At 32.6% G+C, this 19521-nt stretch overlaps 2 protein-coding genes and 1 pseudogene across 5 annotated transcripts; 2 read left to right on the forward strand and 1 right to left on the reverse strand.

Moving 5' to 3' along the window:
- Positions 1-688: 688 nt before the first annotated feature.
- On the forward strand, positions 689-2292 carry LOC121215460 (uncharacterized; annotated as a pseudogene).
- Positions 2293-9353: 7061 nt separating this feature from the next.
- On the forward strand, positions 9354-13112 carry LOC107950758 (receptor-like protein 53). The gene is made up of 6 exons (XM_016885710.2): positions 9354-9830; positions 10061-10215; positions 10416-10633; positions 11040-11649; positions 11841-12350; positions 12445-13112. Exons 1-6 carry the CDS (start codon positions 9655-9657, stop codon positions 12546-12548), a joined length of 1773 nt encoding a protein of 590 aa, XP_016741199.1. The 5' UTR covers positions 9354-9654; the 3' UTR covers positions 12549-13112.
- A 3152-nt stretch (positions 13113-16264) lies between these two features.
- Positions 16265-19521, reverse strand: LOC107956040 (branched-chain-amino-acid aminotransferase-like protein 2). Of its 4 annotated transcripts, none has more exons than XM_041089977.1 (6): positions 19125-19520; positions 18829-18975; positions 17769-17852; positions 17379-17450; positions 17128-17208; positions 16265-16830 (listed from the first exon to the last, which is right to left on the reverse strand). In XM_041089977.1, the coding sequence occupies exons 3-6, from the start codon at positions 17814-17816 to the stop codon at positions 16729-16731; spliced, it is 303 nt and encodes a 100-aa protein (XP_040945911.1). In that variant the 5' UTR covers positions 17817-17852; positions 18829-18975; positions 19125-19520; the 3' UTR covers positions 16265-16728. The 4 variants fall into 4 exon arrangements, 2 of the variants coding, with proteins under 2 accessions (XP_040945911.1, XP_040945912.1); XM_041089978.1 differs by having other exon boundaries at positions 16425-16853; XR_005911284.1 differs by lacking the exon at positions 17769-17852 and having other exon boundaries at positions 16470-16853; positions 19125-19521.

Here is a 19521-nt window from a genome sequence, read left to right on the forward strand (position 1 = left end):
GAGAGGAGAGCTCCTTGGCTGCTTCCAGATGAGATCCTGTATAGGTGTGAAAATTTCGATTAGGTTCCACTACTTGGAATTTAGGGGAGCTGTTGGATATGTCCCATTATTGGTGCTGAGACAATATAGGTCAAGACAATTTATACCTGCGACCCTAGGGATAGCTGATTGTGAATTTTCGTACAAGGATGATGGTTATAGAAAGAAGATTCAAGAGATGTCTAGCACATGGAAACAGACTCGCTGAATGAAAAGGTTAGCAGTGGGTCCGATGACAACTCCTAAGTATAATGAAGGGTGAGTTAGGAGAATCAACGACAATATACCCAAGATAAGTCAAGAAAATAGCCAGTCGAAAAAGGAGCATTTACGAGTCATCCCTTCTGAGTTGGAAATTATAAGACAAGATTTTGCGAGAAGAAATTCGGATTTAGAAAAGAAGATAGAACAAATAGGGGAGGAAAAAGTGAGCTTAAGATTAGACATAGACATTCAGAAGCTCGAAACCGAGAAAATAAGGAAAAGAAAAAATAAGGCTGAGGATGAGTTGGATAGTCTGAAGACAGATTATAAAAAGTTGCGTCTATCAATGAGAACTGCCGGGTTAGGAAAAACTTCAGAATAATGGCGAGCAGAAATTTGAGAAGAAAAGGACAAAGCCGATAGATGGGAACAGAAATTTCAAGAGATGCAGAGGCGAAACGAGGCTTTAGAAAAGAGTTTGTCAGAAAGCCAAAAGGAAAAGGGCGAGTTAAAGGATAGGGTGACCGAGTTGGAAAGATCTCTTCAGCAGTATCGAAATCGAAATTCTGCAATAGAGTTGAAAGTAAGCTTGAGCAAAATTGAAAAAATGAAGAAAAGAATCGGAGAGCTAGAAACGGCGCTGCAAAACGGTGAGATCCAGATCAAGTACTTGAAGGCAAATGAAAGTCGTAATAATGAACAACTCCGTTACTTTCAGAGTCAAGTTAGGAACAGAGATTATCTTATGGAAGAAGCCGTAGTCCAAATTCGAGAAGTAGCCGATCACATACAGACTTTAGCAGTACAGGCTGACATGTTGAGTGTGAAGTATGAATTAGAATCGGATTGGGGGTAAGAATTAGCTTTGTTACTTAGAAAGATTAGAGTTCTAGGTACTAGGGCAAAGTCTTATTTGTAATTCACTTTATATAAAGAAATTTAATTTCTAGTAAAGTTTTCTTAAATGGAATTGAATCAAAATTGACGCATTTTTTGCATTCATTTCATGCATTGCATTACTTCATATGCATTTAAAAATATTAAAAGATACTTATTAATTTAAATCACTCCTCAGTTAATCTGGAAACCAACCAACTTACCAACACCCTTACGGTATCCAAGCAAAGATTAGAAAAATGGAACAAAAATTGGAAAAATTAGAGCGAATGCAGATACAAATGCAAGAGAAATTGACCAAATTTCAGTAGGAAATGAGAGATCAGATGCTAGAATTACAGAGAATCATGATGAGCCAGTTTGACCGATTGCTAGCTGGAAAGTTAGAAGAAATGAAAAAAACCGGTGGTCCACCTTGGGGTTGATAATGAGGATCTTGCTTATTCTCTAAGTGGTACTCCGATAAATGTCCAGGTCCAGCCAGATGGGCGTCCACAAAGGGCATTCTTAGCTATCAGATCCCAACATTATCAGACTGGTACATCAACACCAGTGAATTACTCGACAGGCCTAGGATCCAATTTTCCTGTTACTCTTGTTAAACCAGCAAAAATGTAACAGTCGAGGGTGGAGTACCTAGATACTAAAAAGGCCTCAAGGAAAAAGGGAAATAAATGGGATAATGCAGGCAGATATAACAAAGGCCACTCAAAACCAATCACTGTGGGTCGGCCAAAGACAGAAACCACCAGACATCAGAGCCCTTTAAAGCACGAATCTAGTGGGAAACCAAGTACTGAGAAGCTCCAGTTCACACCAATTCCGATGGCGTATAAGGAGCTGTATCAAAACCTATTCGATGCGCACGTTGTTGCACATTTCTACTCAAAACCCCTACAACCTCCGTACCCTAAATAGTATGATACAAACACGCAATATGATTATCATGTGGGAATTACGGGACACTCAGTAGAGAATTACATTGCCTTCAAAAAGCTAGTTGAAAGACTCATCAATATAGGCGTTGTCAAAATTGATGGTTCATCCAGTGCAGAAAATCTACTACCCAATCATATCGATGATAGGGTGAAAGCAATATATGAAGAAGGGTTAGGAAGCATTAACATCAATGCCGTGCATGAAGACAACTGAAAAGGGTCCTTGTTAGATATTCGCCCTTATCAAATTGGAGGTGTTCTAAGTAATTGAATTGCGGAAGAAATCTCTGTAGTCTTTAGTGCTTATTTAGAGTAATGTTCAGAATATTCTTGTTGTTTTAGCCTGAAAATGATAGGAATTCCTTTGTGCAATAGGCTCATGTCTGAACATTATTATTCTAATAAAATATATCTTTGCATTTATTTTTGAGCCAATATTGTTTCATTCTTTGCGAGTAATTATTCTTTCATTCTTTTGGATTCTCTTCCACATCATTCTTTCATTCATAATTATATTGTACAAATAATTATTCATAAATTCATACATTCTTTTGTACATTCGTTTGTACTTGCTATAAGTCCCCAGATATCAATGACGTGAGTGACGCTGTGACAGACTCAGAATTTTCTTTTTGAGCGAGGCATGTGTTTAGGGAGATCTCATGACTTTGAAAATGACATAGATTGTAGCCTATCTCCGGACTTGTTGAGGATGGTAGAGCATTAAGGAAATTTTACTTCCTGAGGAGACAATAGAGATTGTGACCTTAAAGGAATGTACATAACCGGAGAAACAAAACAAGACCTTGTTGAGTTACCTCAAGAGTTCAAAGATGTCCTCACATAGCCATACCAGGATATGCCCAGGTTAAGCATTGTCATTATAATTTGAACAGCAGCACGACATCAAAAATTTGCAGTATGTTCTTGATAAACAGCACGAACAATGTAGTTAGAATTCTTTTTTGGGGCAATGCTTTCTTTTTTGGCTCATCATAGTTTTGCTCGTTAAAGTCAAGTTGCCATTTCTTCGTATTGAAAAGGAAGATCTAAAGTTTTTTCGTCACAGTTAAATTTCGTCCCAAAAGGCTCTACGAGAGAAACCTGATACTGAAGAAGATCTTTCGCATACAAAATGAAAGTGGAAGATTTTTATAAAACCTTATCTAGAATGACATTGATTCTGATCGAAAGGGATGGCAAGGGCTTGTCTCTGTCGGGGCTTTACCTTTCTCTTGGGCCTATCGCGATTTTTGCCTATTGAAGACAAGATTCTTTCTCTCTGAGTTTTTGGATCCAATTCTGATTGAAGAGGAATATTCAAAGTTATCCATCATGGTCAAATGCACCAGAAGAAGATAATGCGAACTAACAAAAGGTTCAGCCTAGAGAATTCCACGAGGGTGACCTAATGTTGAAGATCCTCACTCTACAAAAATATATTTTGGAGGGAAACGGATTGGGAAGAACCTTATGTTATAGAGAAGGTTTGTTTTTCAAATGAGCTTTGATTTTGAAAGAGATGGATGATAAACCTGCAAAGTCCTGTAAACTCAGATTCAGTCAGGAAATACTCCGCTCGAAGAAAGAGATGACCAAGGTAAGAAACCCGCAAAGGGCACTTTGAGTCGAAAAAAATGACGAAATGAAAAAAATGAAAAAATGAAAAATGAAAAAGTAAAATGGAGAGGCTAAGGTGAAAACCCGAAAAGGGCGCCTTAGACAAAAGGGGATTTGAGTTGAAAACCCGAAAAGGGCAGCTCAAATATTGATCAGAATGGGCATGAGGTAATTAGAGTAGCTCAAATGTTGATTAGAATGGGGCATGTTGTGATCTTGCTATGCCTTAGTCAGCAGGAAAGGGTACGCGACATCTTGGGGCATCGACAGAGTAATGTAGATCTCCTAAATACATGTCAAACTCAGAATGGTCTTCAGGAAGTTTGTACAGAGAAGTTCAAGCTGCGATATCTGGGGCACCTCGTCTCCATACTATTTATTTTGAATTTGTTGTTCTTGGAATACTTCATTCTTTTCTAAGATACGCATTCCCAATCAATTTCTTTATCCTTCTTTACTATTTTTGATAATTTATTCCTTTCGAGCTATGCTCAGAACTAACTTTATTCTTATCCATTTTTATGACCTTTTTCGCAAGCATGTTGCATTGGAATAATGATTAATGGACTAATAAAACTTTCACAATGGAAGTTTTGCATATTACTCTATAAGTTTCTAAATAATACAGGAGCCTGAAACATGACTATTATTTAGAACGCACCAGGTTTAAAAGTTGGAAATCTGAAAAGGAAGAGTCTAAATTAGGACTTTCTCTTTGGATTTTGTTGTCAAAAACATTGGTTGAACCAAATGATAAGATGTCGTGTTGATAACAAAGCTTAAATCAACAAGCAAGTAATGATCACTAAGCAATAAAAAGAGGCTACCTCCGGGAAGAGAGCTTTCATTTGCGCATGAGCCTTTGGTACGACACCCTAGGAATGGTGTAAGAGACCAGAAAGATTTAGACTCTGTATCCTTGAATTGTGATAGGAGTGGATTGAGAAAAAGCTATATATATCCACCCTCGAGTTACAGTGGGAGAATGATGGTACAAATTTTGCGTCCTAGTGGATTGAACTTTGAAGTTTACAGTGGGGGCAATCTGACTAAATAAAGATGTCAGCTGAGCGAAGGCGTTATAGCGCGTCAGTGATAAAACCTTAATAAATGTCGAGCAATGATAACTTAAGCGATAAAGAAATATCGTTATATAAAAAAATGAAAATGACATTCTATATTCATGCAAACATCATTCATACATATTTAGTTAGGAGCATTTGACTCATTCTGATCATGACATCCTAATCACTAGGCATAATTAGGTTCATAAAATGAATTATACAGGTCATGTTTCCCAAAGAACAAACCGGTGATACACTAAGCCTTGTCTCCCTGAGCAACAGCGAAGTAGGTTGAGGATCGTAGATCTTATCTCCTTAGCAGTAGTGGAGTAGATCGAGGACGACAAATCTTATCTTTCCAAGATAGTGGGAAGCAGATTTAAGCCACCAAGCCTTGTCTCCCTGAGCAGCAGCGGAGTAGGTTGAAGATTGTAGATCTTATCTCCCTAAGCAGTAGTGGAGCAGATCAAAGATGGCAAATCTTATCTTTCCAAGATAGTGGGAAGCAAATTTAAGTCACCAAGCCTTGTCTCCCTGAGCAGCAGCGGAGTAGGTTGAAGATTGTAGATCTTATCTCCCTAAGCAGTAGTGGAGCAGATCAAAGACGGCAAATCTTATCTTTCCAAGATAGTGAGAAGAAGATTTAAGCCAGCAAGTCTTATCCTCCTGAAGTTGCAGTGGAGCAGATTAAAGCTATAAGTCTTATCTCCCTGAAGTTGCAGTGGAGTAGGTTGAAGCATGAATTCCTATACCTCTGAAGATGTAGTAGGATGGATGTGGCTGCTTGAAGAAGAAGAGCACCAAGATTCAACGTGACCGGGCAAAAATTGGCCATTTCTAAAGTCATTGCTCCGTTCCTGTTACACGACAACGAGCAAAAAGAGGCAGCTGTAATACCCAATTTTAGCCCGGGCTCACATATGGAAACATAATTTTCGAGGATATGCAATCTTAGGTATGATATATGGAATCTTAGATATGATATATACAATATTAGAAGATATGATTTTGTAATCTTAAAGATTTAATTTGTAGATACCCTTTAATCTTAGTCGTTGATGTAATTGATCTGTACCGTTGGATTTGGAGAGGCTCAGCTATAAATAGAGGTCTCTCCCTTCATTGTCCAAAAAAAAAAGAATCAATAAAAAAGGGAGAACGATTGGCAGTTTTTTAAAGGTGGCTTACTATTTTTTTTCTTTTTCGATTATTTTTTACTTATTTACGATTTTAAAAAAGGGAGAAGGTGATACCACTGCGAATTTTATTTATTTATTTTATTTAGCCCTAATAAAATGACGCGTTTCAAAGGATGTAGATATTTTCTCATTCGAGCCCTATGAGTTATTCGCGCCTTTTAATTGGGCCCTTCATTTTTTTTAAAATTATGTTGATTTTCAATTTAATCCTCAATCTTTTATTTTAGGTTTTTAGTCTATTTTATTAATTTTGTTATTATTATTTTTATTATTATATTATATATTATTATTATTATACCTACATATATGTGCTCATATGCATGTTAATATATATACATATATATTTTAAACGTTTTAATATATATACATATTATATACATACTTTATTATTATTTTATTTTCATAGTTTTTTTATACAAATATATATACACATTTATATTTCATAATATTTATATGTTTGCCCATATTCTATGATTTTTATATGTTTATACATTTTTATAATATATACACATATATTTATACTCCATTCAAAGCTTATTATAAATATTTTCCATGTTTTATATTATACTTATATATTTCATTTTTTTGTAAATGCATGAATATATTTTATATGTATATATTTATATTTTCCTTGTTTTCATAAATGCATTATGTATTATATATATATATATATAAGTTTTATAACCCAAAATTTTATGAGTAAATTATCTTTATGTCTTTTATTCTTCATAATTTCAAATGTATATATATTTTGTACCTTTTTCTCTTTATATTTTTTTTGTTTATTTCCTTCATTTGCATATTGATTTATGTTTTCATTTATATTCATTTGATATTTTACATGTCGTTTTTTATGTACATTAATTTGGTTTATTTCTATGCCATTGTTGTATTTATTATTACATTTTATATTTAATGTAGCATCACAACATTTTTTTTCGATTTTAAAATTTTCAAAATTGAGATAACACTCGTATTTAGGATTTTCAAGGAAATTGAGCCCTAACGTATTGGGTTCTGATTTTCTTCGTTAAATCCAACGATCGAGGGTTGCTCATTAATAAAAAATATATAAAATAAAAAGCTTGTTGTTGGGGAGTTAAATATGTTGTATCCTAACGTATTGGATGTGACGTATTGATTTCTCGAGACAAAGATTTTTTGAAAAAATAATAATAAAGGAAATATTTCAAGTTTGGGATTTTGAGGAATTGTGCCCTAACGTATTGGGCCGCGATTTCTTAAATCTTAAACAAATGAATATTCTTTTAAATTTTTATTACACGAGTTTTAGACTAATTCATTTTTGAGGAAATTAGGATGTTGTGCCCTAACGCATTGGGTGTGACATTTTCTTTCTTCGAAATGATAAGGGTCTTAATAAGTAACATTTTTAAGTTTTTTCTAAGGATTATATTTTTTAAATTTTTGACATTAAGACACTAATTAATTAACTAGGTACCAATTTTGGGCGTTATGAGGGTGCTAATCCTTCCTCGTACGTAACTGACTCCCGGATCCATTTTTCTAAAACTCGTAGACCAAAGCCGTTTTTTTAGGTGATCCAATCACACCTTAATAAAAGATTGGTGGCGACTCCCAATTTTCATTTTTTTAAAGTCGACAACCTAAAACTTTTAATTTTTCAAAAAAATGGTTTCGACACCGTGAATCGTATTTGTCAGTTTATGCATGCGCCTACTTCAGTTCATTTGGTGGCATTAAAAAGAATCTTATAGTATTTACATGAGATTATTGATCATGGGCTGATTTTTCGTCCATCCGACAAACTATCTCTTGTTGGTTATGCTGATGACAACTGGGGATTGGATTTTGATGATTGTCAGTCTACGACAGGATATTATGTGTATTTTGGTGATACGCCCGTCTCGTGGTGTTAAAAAAACAAGTTATTTCTCAGTTGATAACTGAGGCTGAGTATCGAAGTCTAGCTGCAGCTACCAGTGATATTACATGGTTAGTCTCTCTGCTAACGGAGTTACAAATACATTCTGCCAGTCCACCTGCTGTTTGGTGCAACAATTCTAGTGCAGTTGTGGTTGCTGCAATCCGGTCTTACACTCCAAATTCAAACATGTTGAGCTTGATTTATTTTTTATCCGTGAAAAGGTGGCTGAAGGCTCGCTCATTGTCGGTGAGGTACCAGCCTGTGACCAAGTTGTTGACATTTTCGCAAAGCTCTTATCTGTCTCCATGTTTACTTAGTTTCGAAATTTGCTTCGAGTCTTACCTATTGAGAAGCTGGGTGAATGTTAAAGTATAAGAATACGTTAGGTTGTTATTAATCTGTTATATAGACTGACATATTGTTAGTAGATTGGTTAGTAGCAATTAGTCACACTCAAGTATATAAGTCCTATTCCTGTGCTGATCCAAACAAGTTAATAATACAAGAATATTCAGTCATTCATTCTATATTCCAAATTACTCTTTGTTATTTAATTTCATACAGTTACTAACACTTAGAAAGACATTTGGAATTTCATTATCCAAGTTCTGAGAGTTGTTGGATTCCCTCGTCGATTCAAGAATTGGATAATCGGTGGCTAGAAATGGGGTCTAATATGGTGTAAAAGAGTTAGAGAGTGGGCCATTGTTCCATACCTAATCATATTTAGGGATGAATGTACTCTTAAGCGTCTTGAATATGGCTGGAATTCATGGGGTATTTGAGCATCATCCCAAATGCAATAGCTGCAATCTACTCATTTCAATTTTGCTGTTGATCTTCTATTCATTAAAGGGTTTGCTAATTCGATCATGGTTATTAGCAACATCTTAGAGTTCATTTAATAAAAATTTCATTGATTTATGTAGGATATTGAGAGAGAGCATTTAGCAAGTGAATTTTTTTTATATGAATGATTTCTAAGTTTTAAGGTATTTTTTTATAAATATGGTTGTTATTGATTTTTAAAATTTGGAATTTTTCATGTAAAAAATTGCACTTCCAAAGTAATGAAATTCCAAGAATTAATTTTTTTCATTGAATTGCAACATTAATTTCCCACTAAACTAGAATATTAATTCAGATTCAGTATAATATTATTTATTTAGTTACATGGTTATTAAATTTTAAAATATCACACCAATGAATTTTAAAAAATTAACAAATAAATCTGAAAAGTGTAGAGATTAAATTTATAGAAATAAAAGTATAACGACGTTATATTTTAACATTTTATTAATTTTAATCCATATTTTATTGTTCAATATAAATATAATTTGTAGAAAAAAATTATATCATTTATCATCCCTATTACGATCAATGATCGGAGATCGTGACTATCCGTCTCCAAAGTTCGATCCCAAGTTTTCTTCTTACAAGCTCAATATGCTTTATTATAGCATGCAACTCTTGTTGGTAATTTATAAAATATTTTAATATTTTATTATACATAAACATTTTAATTTAATATTCTAGCACTATTATTGATCTGGCTATCTAATATCTATCCTGGGGAGCCTATACGCTTCGTTTTGGCATTTAGACAGATGTATAATCATTCCACTTTCTTCCACATTTCACAGTTCGTGAAGGGCAAGCAAACCAAAAAGCCTAAAATAGTTATTGACTTTGAACTTTATCTTTTCTTAGATTCAAGGTTTGAAAGATCAAAGAGAAGCAAAACGAGAGCGTGATCTATCAAATTCGACAGAAAAACAAAAAAAATGGAGAAAGAGAGCGAGTTGATTCGGCGATGTATAGAAGCAGCTTGCCAAAGCAAAGAGAGCGTGGAGAAATGGCGGAGACAAAGAAGAACTCTGGAGCGATTGCCTTCTCACCTTTCTCAGTCACTGCTTCGGAACCTCCTCCGTCGTCGCCTTCTCTTCCCTTCCTTGCTCGAGTACATTAACATTCCTTCATTATCACTTCAATTTTTCTTATATTTTTTTCTGTTTTCTATTAGCTCAATTGTTAGATGTTACGTTTTCTAAACTAGATCTGAATTGTCTGCCAAAGAAGAAGAAGCTGTGAATTGGAATTATGTATTTTTATTTATTTTTCAGTTCAATTTTGAAACTTTGCTAACTGGTCCCTGTTGAAGTAGATTATTCATTTCATTTGATAATGCAGAGTGTTCAAATATAGTGTGGAGGAGATAGATCTTAGAGGAGAGAATTCTGTTGATGCGGAATGGATGGCGTATTTAGGCGCATTTCGTTATCTACGATCACTTAATCTCGGTGATTGTCACAGAATTAATAATTCTGCTGTTTGGTCTATAGTAGGTATGTTTTTGAGTTTTTCGTTTTTTAAAAATGTACAGAAATTATAAGAAGTTATCTGTTTGAATATGAAGCTATTTTAGATGCATTAAAAGAATAACTATTAAAAGAAATGGAGATCAAAGCTCAAATTTTTTTCATATTGATAAGCTCAATATCTTTTAAAAATTTGTAGTTTTTTTTTCTTTCTTTCTTGGTTTTAGGGATGACTAGTCTAAAGGAGGTGGACCTTTCGCGATGCATGAAGGTTACTGATGCTGGCGTTAAACATCTTATATCCATTTCAACTTTGGAAAAGTTATGGATTTCAGAGACCGGGGTAACTGCGAATGGGGTTGCGCTGCTTGCATCACTTAAGAATTTGTCTGTATTAGACTTGGGTGGTTTGCCTGTTACAGATTCCGCATTGAATTCTCTTCAGGTATTTTTTCTTTACATGTACATATTTTTATCATTGGCTGAAGGATGCAATAATCCACAATCATTTCTGAAATTACTGAGCATCTATGCCTCTTGAGTTTTGCTGGACTCTGCGAACTTTGTTATGGTAAATACTGTTTCTTGTACGTACTTCATTTAAATGAGAACTTGGGTGTATCAGTTGTTAAATTGTGTAAGTGAGTTTCTTCGCAGTTGAAATCATTGTAAGAACTAGATGAGCTAAGTTATGTTTCAATTACCATAGATTGCTATTTTTAGCTCAAGTTTGGTGGTTCCATTTTGAAAGATTGAATTTTAAATGATTGATTCTAAGATATTATAGTTAGTTCCGTTTTCAGGGTAAAATATTCAGGTTAAAATGAGTTATTGTGGCTCTTTTGTTTTAGGCATTGACAAAGCTACGGTACCTTGATCTTTGGGGGAGTAAAATATCTAACCAAGGGGCTTTGGTCCTTCAAAGGTTCCCCAAACTGAGCTTCCTCAATCTTGCTTGGACCAATGTTACACGCTTTCCAAATTTGTCTGCTCTTGAATGTTTGAATATGAGTAATTGTACCATTGATTCTATCCTTGAAGGCAATGGTGATAAAGCTCCTTTGCTGAAACTTGTTTGTGCCGGAGCAAATTTTATGAATGAGGCTGAGGCCTTTTTATATATCAAGACAAGTTCCTTATCTTTGTTGGATGTATCCAAATCTTCCCTTAGCCGGTTTGGCGTTTTAGCTGATATGAAAATGCTTGAACATTTGGATCTCAGCTCTGGCACCATGGGGGATGATTCTGTTGAAATGATTGTATGTATTGGAGCCAATCTGAAAAATCTAAATCTAAGCAGCACAAGAGTCAGCTCTGTCGGAATTGGGATTTTAGTCGGACATGTTCCCAAACTTGAAAATTTATCTTTATCTCACACAGCAATCGATGATGTTGCCTTGTCATATATCGGCTTGATGCCTTCACTTAAGGTTATCGACTTAAGCAACACAAACATTAAAGGTTTGGTTTCCTCAATACAAACGTTAAGTTGTTTCTCTTTTGGATTAAACATGAATATTGCTGTAGTCTTGATATTTTCACGGCTCTATAATCTGTTTTGCTTTTGCCTTTGTTCTTCATTTGTGGCCATAAACCGAATTATTAACCCTTGGCATACCCTTTTAGTTTAACAATTCTTTTGCAACTTACAGGTTTTTTTCTCCAGCTAGGCACTGAGTCGCATGTGGATAGCACACTAACAGCACTTCAAAATCTTAGTTATCTGGAGAGCTTAAACTTGGAGCATACACAAGTTAGGGATCCGGATTTGCTCCCTTTATTGAGTTGCAAAAACCTGAGCCATTTGTCTCTCAAATGTGCGTCTCTTACAGATGCCACTTTGCATCTCCTTTCGTCTCTCCCAAAGCTGACAACACTTCATGTCCGTGATGCTGTATTAACAACTAATGGTCTGGACACATTTAGCCCACCAACAACACTGAGAGTACTGGACCTGATGGGTTGTTGGCTTTTAACTGAAGATGCTATCTCACAATTCTTAAAGAAACATCCTCAAGTTGAGATACGACACGAAATTGTTCAAAACCTTTCAACAGAGCATCAAACAATTTCGAACCGCCTATCCACATCACAACAATCTTTGAAGGGACCTCAAAGGAACAAAAAGCAGGGAAATCTGCCTATGCCTGAGTTTTTTGTTGGTAAGACTTTCACAATGATTTGCTTTTAACACCAAATATCGAATCTCTTTTGTAATCTAAATTTCCTTTCCTTTTTTTCTCTCTGAAATATTAGATCAAAGATTGAAATATAACAGAGAGGAGCTACTTGCGCTACAGTTTTCACCTCTATCCCTTCAATCTCCCCATGATGCAGGTAGTGTCACACCCAAAGTATAATCATATCAAATGGTCTAATTCAATTGACAACAACTTCTTGACATAGTGGTAACATGAATATATTGAGGCACGTAAGCTTGGTTTTGGTTTAAGCATCCCACCCTGGATCCCCAATGTATATATATGCTACCGGAGTCGTGTCCTAGCACTTGTATGATGAGCTGTGTTTTTGTCCCCCTTTCTTCTCTAGTATTTTGAGTTTTGAATGAAGGTTTTGAATCCTAGCTGGCCGATGAGGTTGATCTGCAATTATATTTACTTGAATTAGTAATGGAAAGTTGAAAACTGGATTGGCTTCTCATTCACACCCTCTCCATCATCCCTATCGTTACAAGTGTTTAGATTTGAGTGGCCTTAAATATTTTGTGGGTTTTCATTTATAAAAATTCTGGGCCAAATTTTCATTCAATGAAAGTGTCACCTCCCTCTCTCGTTGTCTAGCGAGCACGATGTCAAACCAAACACTAGTTTTTAAGTTTTCGTTATATTGGAACTTGATTATTTGTGTGGTTGTATTGTATGTTTCTTTTTCATCCAATAATAAATATGTCAAAATTATATGAAATATATTTTCTCTATTACGTAGTTTGTTTAAGTTTAGTGTTACATATACTAGGAATATAGGTTTGATTTTTAATAATTTAATTAATTATTTTTTAGAATATAAAAAATATATTAAATTTTATGTAATTAACAAAAGTCAAGTCATAGTAATTTATAAATTTAAAAAATTATAGCAATTGAATTATAATTGATGTTCAAGATTAAATATATCATTTGGATTCAACAAAAGTAAATATTTAAAATCCAAACCATTATCGAATTTATGAAATCCAATAAAAAAACAAATTAATTTAGATTCAGATGATTTTTAGACGCCCGATAATTTACGTCATATTATTTTATTATTATTTTTTAATTTTAATAAACAAAATTAAATGCCAAAAGATTCGTCTACTCGTCTTGGCTTAATTTCAATTTTATATTTGTTTTGGTCGGTGTGAGATTTAACTTAGATTAATATGATCCATATCATATTTTTTTAGACTATGAATAATATAATATATTAAGAAATATCAAATTAACTCTTATCACTATATTTCAATTCTATTAAATAAATAAATCAAATGCTCAAAAAAATTTGTCTACCCTCATCTTTCACAAGTCCCGAAAACTCTCGACTCTGAAATCATAATTTTAAAACCCTAAAACTTAGTAAATTTGAAGAGTAAACCTTAAATTTTAAATATTAATCCTAAATTTTATCCATCTTAAATCTTAAGTTTAACCCTTTCTCTGAAATCATAATCCTTAAATTGAAAAAAAAAATTAAACTCACCATATCAAACAATAAATCTTGTTAAACATAGAAGGCCATAAACCTTGTGTTTACTATTATTTATTATTTTTATTTAATTAATCAACACTAATTAAGATTAAAATATTATTAAAGAGAATTGATCTATTATTAGAAAGTGCATTATATTAATTAGAATTTCTTTTCGAAAATTATGATTAAGCATTTTTATTAAATGCCTAAAAAATGACTTTTTAAGATCATCACAATATAATTTAAATTTATAAAGAATATATATATATAAAAAAAGAAAATTTTAAAGATGAATAACTCTACACCAAAAGAATAAAAAATTAAAAGAAAAAGAAATTGATTGATGAATGCCCCACAATTTGGAAAATAATGATCTCTAATCTAAATTTATTGGGCAACTATAATAAAAAAAAACTGTCAAGACTTTAGGAATGAATTTCACAACCATATATGAATTTTGGTTTAATGTGCAGTACGATACATGAATTTTGATTTTATATAACTTTATACATATCATTTTAATTTGATCCATTTTTCATAAACCACTGACATCATGATTGATATAACAACATTTTGCATTTACAAATTATATAAAAAAATAATTATATTTATCTAATGTAAAAATAAATTTATGAATTCATTTATTTAAATGTGTATAAATGAATTAAAATTAAAGTTTAATGCGTATAATTGCACAAAATCAAAGTTTATGTATCAAATTGCACATTGGATCAAAGTTGATATTTATTCCAAAATGTTATGATAAAAAAATTGAGAGAAATAAAATATTGGTAAAAAACTTCATGCTCAAGAATAAACTTTTTACAATGAAATAACAGAAGAAAACTTAGGGCACGTTTGGTTCGCTGTATTGGATTAGAGGCGTAATGGAATAGAGGTGTAATAGCAAATCAACTGTTTGGTTGAATGTAATGGAATAGAGGTGTAATAGTAATCTTGTGTTTGGTTGAATGGAATAGAGGTGTAATAGCATAATAGAAAAAACTAAAATGACTAGAATACCCTTAGCATAAATTTGTTTGGGTAAATGATTATTGTTATTGTTATTTAAATTTTAATAAGATTATTAATATCAATAATAAATAATTTAATCATATTTTAACAGAATTATTATTAAATATATTATAATTAAAATATATAATTTAATAAAATTCTTAATAATCAATATTCTTATATGAATTTACTCAAATCATAATATATGATACTATAAAATATAATTTGAAATAATTAATATTAAATATATTTTAATTAAAATATATGATTTAATAAATTTAAAATAATTATAACTAATAAATTTTCTTATATGAATTTGTATAATTTAAAATAATTATTATTAATTATAATTTAATAATAATATATTATTTCATAAAATTATTGATAATAAATTTCTTATATGAATTTATATAATTTAAAATAATCAATATTAAATATAATTTAATAATGATATATAATTTCATAAATTCTTGATAATAAATTTTCTTATATGAATTTATATAATTTAAAATAATTAATATTAAATATAATTTAATAACGAACGATCAATGGTGTTGGTATTTTTAATCAATAAAAGCCAACATGAACGATGAAAATGGGAATGTGTTAGCTACAAATGCGGTTTAAGAGAATAGTCACTTAAAATATACATGGTTGTAGTAAATACTGAACATGGCTATGCTTAAATAATATATTTTTTAATTATTTAAAAATATTTTTAATTAAGAGAATAGTCACTTAAGTAGTTGCCACCGATTCAAAAGTCGATATATATGTAATATTATTAAAATAATATTTTTATTATTATTTAAAAATATTTTTAATTAATGCGGTGTATATGAATATACACATTTAATTAGTTTTATTTTTAATAAAATTTTTCTAATTTATTTATTCAATTTTAACCACCTTACAATTTATTCATTGTATTATATCTACTAATCCAATTTTAATATATTGAATATTTGTTTTTTAATCAAGTTCTTTACTTGATTATATCTAATGTTCCAATTTTAAAAAATTCGATTAAAATTTTCAAACTACATCAACTTAAGAAATTCGATCCCAAATTCAAAATTTTCAATACCAATAAAAATCAACTTACTACATCACCACTTGCAAAATATAACTCTCCAAACATTACTATGGAGTAAACCAAAAAAAAAAAACAGAACATATATTCTCGTACATCACCACTCAGACGCAAGTTCATTTTTTGGACAACCGATTCATACATGATAATAAGGGTAAAATAACTTGCATGTGAACATTAGCAATCTAACGTATGCATTCATGATAATATGAAGGTCAGGAAGCATGATTTACAACAGACCAAACACATCCACAACCATATGCAAAAAATCAGCATGTATGTGTTTTACTGTGTTTCTCTATATTTGATTTTGAAGTCTTACAATTTTTCTTTAGTTTAGAAGGTTGGATAAGTTACCAAACCTCTTGAATTGCAACTACAGCTTCAGCTTGCCAACGATTTATGTCTGGAGCAAATCGGTAGCTAACAGTCCAATACGTACAAAATTCCACATAGAACATCAATTTACTAGAACAACAGTGACTGTTCAGAATAATAATATATGACTTATGTAACTATTACACAAGTAATGGTTTTACATTTCAATGATGTGTTCAGAATAATGCATATATTGACAACGCTACTATGACTTGAGAACAATTCAGGGACAACATGAAACTGGAAAAAGATCATCAATACAAACTACTACAGCAGCAATAAAATTTTATTGCTTAAGTGGGGGCGGCACAGCAATATGTTGACTCAAATTTCCACATTTTCAACACTATTAAGGACATGTTCTGTCATGCCACTAAAAACCAACAAATCAAACACCCTTTTTCTTTTAGCTTCAGGCTGGTTGGACAAATGAAGGCCATGTTCCTGTTTTTATTAAGGCCATGTTCCTGTTTTTATTGTGGCCATGTTCCTGAGTTGAACAATATGATTAATAGAAACAACCCAAACATCTTCTATTTGATATGAAGGTTACTAACTCAAAAAAATATATATATGAAGGTTACTGGGCTAGCTACCATAATTAACACTTGTCTCGTGACAATGAACTTTAAAATATAACATAGGATAGAAGCAAATAAGGCCTTTTCATATGGTTCAAAGGAACTTAATCAATTATATGCAGTTACTTTAGAATTTCAGAAGTATTCCATATAAATGCTTTCGATAGAAAAACAACAGGATACCTCATCTGCTGCATGGAACTCAGATAAGCTAATTCTTCGTTCCACTAGCTCAAATTTTTCCTTTACAACAAGCTCCATAATCTGCAATCCAAACGGCATGAAAGGCATATCAGTGCCAATGATACAATATAAAAATACAAATGAAATAGTTAAAATTCTCATGACAAAATTGTCTACTTGAGACCAGGAAGTTCTGATATTTACGAGCCTAAATATAAATTACAGCTGAAATGAATGTTTAAGAAACTTACAGTTGCTCGAGTAATCCCAGGAAGACAATAATCAGCATGAGGGGTTAAAACACGGCCTTTTTTGACCAAGAACTGCAACGTAAAACATAAGAATGTTTCAGTTAGAGATTTTCAACTTTCAAAGCATATGCATTAGAAAAAAAAGCTTTTCCTTCTATAACCAACTAAATGCATTTGAACATTCCACACCGTCAATGTTATCAGTTATCGAGATGAATGGCAAACTACGGTATTTTTGCAGTTTTCCATTTTTGGTAAAAACAACGGAAAATAACCAAGAACAAAAATGAAGATTATTGATGCATATCGATACCATACTCAGTCTTAATGTTCCCCAAACCCCCAATTCATATATAGATCTAAGCTATTGGGGGGAAATCCTAGTATTACAATGTTTGTGGCATTTGTTTCAGATACATAACCATCATTGTCGAGCATGATTGCATCATTGGCATTCGCATTATTCCCTTCTATCTGCATTGGACCACACAAATCATTTTTTTCCCAAGAGGTAGTTTAACAAGAATGCATATCTGGCATTAGTCTGAGAAACATAATCTCCACCATAACACAGGAAAATATACAGGTCATATCATCCATCATGGTTTACACCCTTAACCCAAACAAAACAAAAATAGCCAAACCTAGAGAGAAAGGTCTACTGAAGCTTTCAGGTAAGAAAATCTGAAACTAAATATAGTTGTTATCTTGCGAAATTTGATTAATCAGTTGATGATACTGTCAGAAGCATTTAAAGATAGTAAGCCGTCAAATTGAGAACAATACTTGCTCGAATAGCATGAAAGAATGAAAACAACATTCAAATCATAGATAAGATATTAGAACATCATCTACTTTCAGCTTTATCGTAAAATCAAATGAAAGTCCTGCATTGGACAATACCTTTGCCAGTATGTTATTAGAACATATTTTTTATGCTCCATGATTAAAGATTTTGTGTGATCATTCATACACAACAATCAGTGTTCATTTATCAGTGGGTTTGTAATTTGTTTACTACTCTTTGTTTAACACAACTTGCATGGCAGATAGGTAAGACCAAAGTTTTCCTTAGAGCTGGTCAGATGGCTGAGTTAGATGCTAATAAAACAAACACGAAAAATAGAAAATAAAATTATTCAAAAAGAAGTAGAAAAACAATAAAAGAATGTAAAATTAAATAGATAATCAATCTCTGCAAATAGCAAGACAATTTCATAGAACAAACAGAGAGCAATTTACACAATATAAATGGACTTAAGCAGGTTTGGCCAACAGCAGCAAGGTTAGAAAACAATCCAAAGTTATTACTCCATTAAAATTCCACAACTTCAAACAAAGAGCATAAGTCAAAGTTAATAACATGCAGAACCCAATCCTTAATATACGCAGGTTTTCTGCGTGGACAAAACCTTTCGATATTGTTGAAAAAAAACCAAAGAAAGCTTACCCACTAATTAGATATGCAAAATGGCAGCCAGCTCTCAGAAATCATTTCCTCTTTCCCCACGCTGCATTATTGTATTATAGGATTGAGCTGCGTTGCTTTGTTTTGCCCTCAGTCCCTCACCAATTATGTTACTATGCTTGCCAGAAACTGGGGCAGAAAAAAGAGAATTTTGAGAGAATAAGAAACGGTGAAGAAGAAGAAAACAATCTAAAAAACTAACCCAATCTCAACAAAAAAGATAGATAGAGAGAGCAAATCTGCAAAAATAATAATAATAAAGGTTGTATCTTCTTTACCAGATCTAATGGACAGAACACAGTTTCACCGATGGAGAGGAACGGAAAACGTGAGATGGAGGTTGCTTTCTGATCGGTGTTTGAAGTCCAGTTGTGACGCCAAAGAGAGGTAAAAAAGAGAAGGAGAAGATGGCGAGGAGAGTGGAGAAGAAAGGTAGAAGGAAGAATCAGAAGACAGTGATTTTGGGTAAGACAGAAGCGTGAATCGGAGGGTAAAACAGGGACCAAAACTGAATCCGGACCTAAACTGTGCGCAAGAAAGGGATTAGGAATCGGTGAATTTTGGGGATTACATCAGTAATGTAATAGGCCCATATTAGGCTAATACATCCAACCAAAGAATGTATTAAGTAGCCCCACGATTAGGGGTATAATGGCTATGCCAATATACCTAACC

Source organism: Gossypium hirsutum, chromosome D03 (assembly GCF_007990345.1).
Source record: "Gossypium hirsutum isolate 1008001.06 chromosome D03, Gossypium_hirsutum_v2.1, whole genome shotgun sequence".
NCBI lineage: Eukaryota > Viridiplantae > Streptophyta > Magnoliopsida > Malvales > Malvaceae > Gossypium > Gossypium hirsutum.

What these genes read in the sequence shown, in the direction of transcription:
- LOC107950758 (XM_016885710.2), top strand. Translation starts at nt 9,655, where the DNA reads ATGGAGAAAGAGAGCGAGTTGATTCGGCGATGTATAGAAGCAGCTTGC. An exon ending in AAGCAACACAAACATTAAAG is followed by an intron (nt 11,650 to 11,840) that starts GTTTGGTTTCCT and finishes TGCAACTTACAG; the next exon opens with GTTTTTTTCTCCAGCTAGGC. An exon ending in TATGCCTGAGTTTTTTGTTG is followed by an intron (nt 12,351 to 12,444) that starts GTAAGACTTTCA and finishes CTGAAATATTAG; the next exon opens with ATCAAAGATTGAAATATAAC.
- LOC107956040 (XM_041089977.1), bottom strand. Translation starts at nt 17,816, where the DNA reads ATGCTCGACAATGATGGTTATGTATCTGAAACAAATGCCACAAACATT. An exon ending in CTGGGATTACTCGAGCAACT is followed by an intron (nt 17,209 to 17,378) that starts GTAAGTTTCTTA and finishes TTTGGATTGCAG; the next exon opens with ATTATGGAGCTTGTTGTAAA. An exon ending in AGTTCCATGCAGCAGATGAG is followed by an intron (nt 16,831 to 17,127) that starts GTATCCTGTTGT and finishes CAATAAAAACAG; the next exon opens with GAACATGGCCTTAATAAAAA.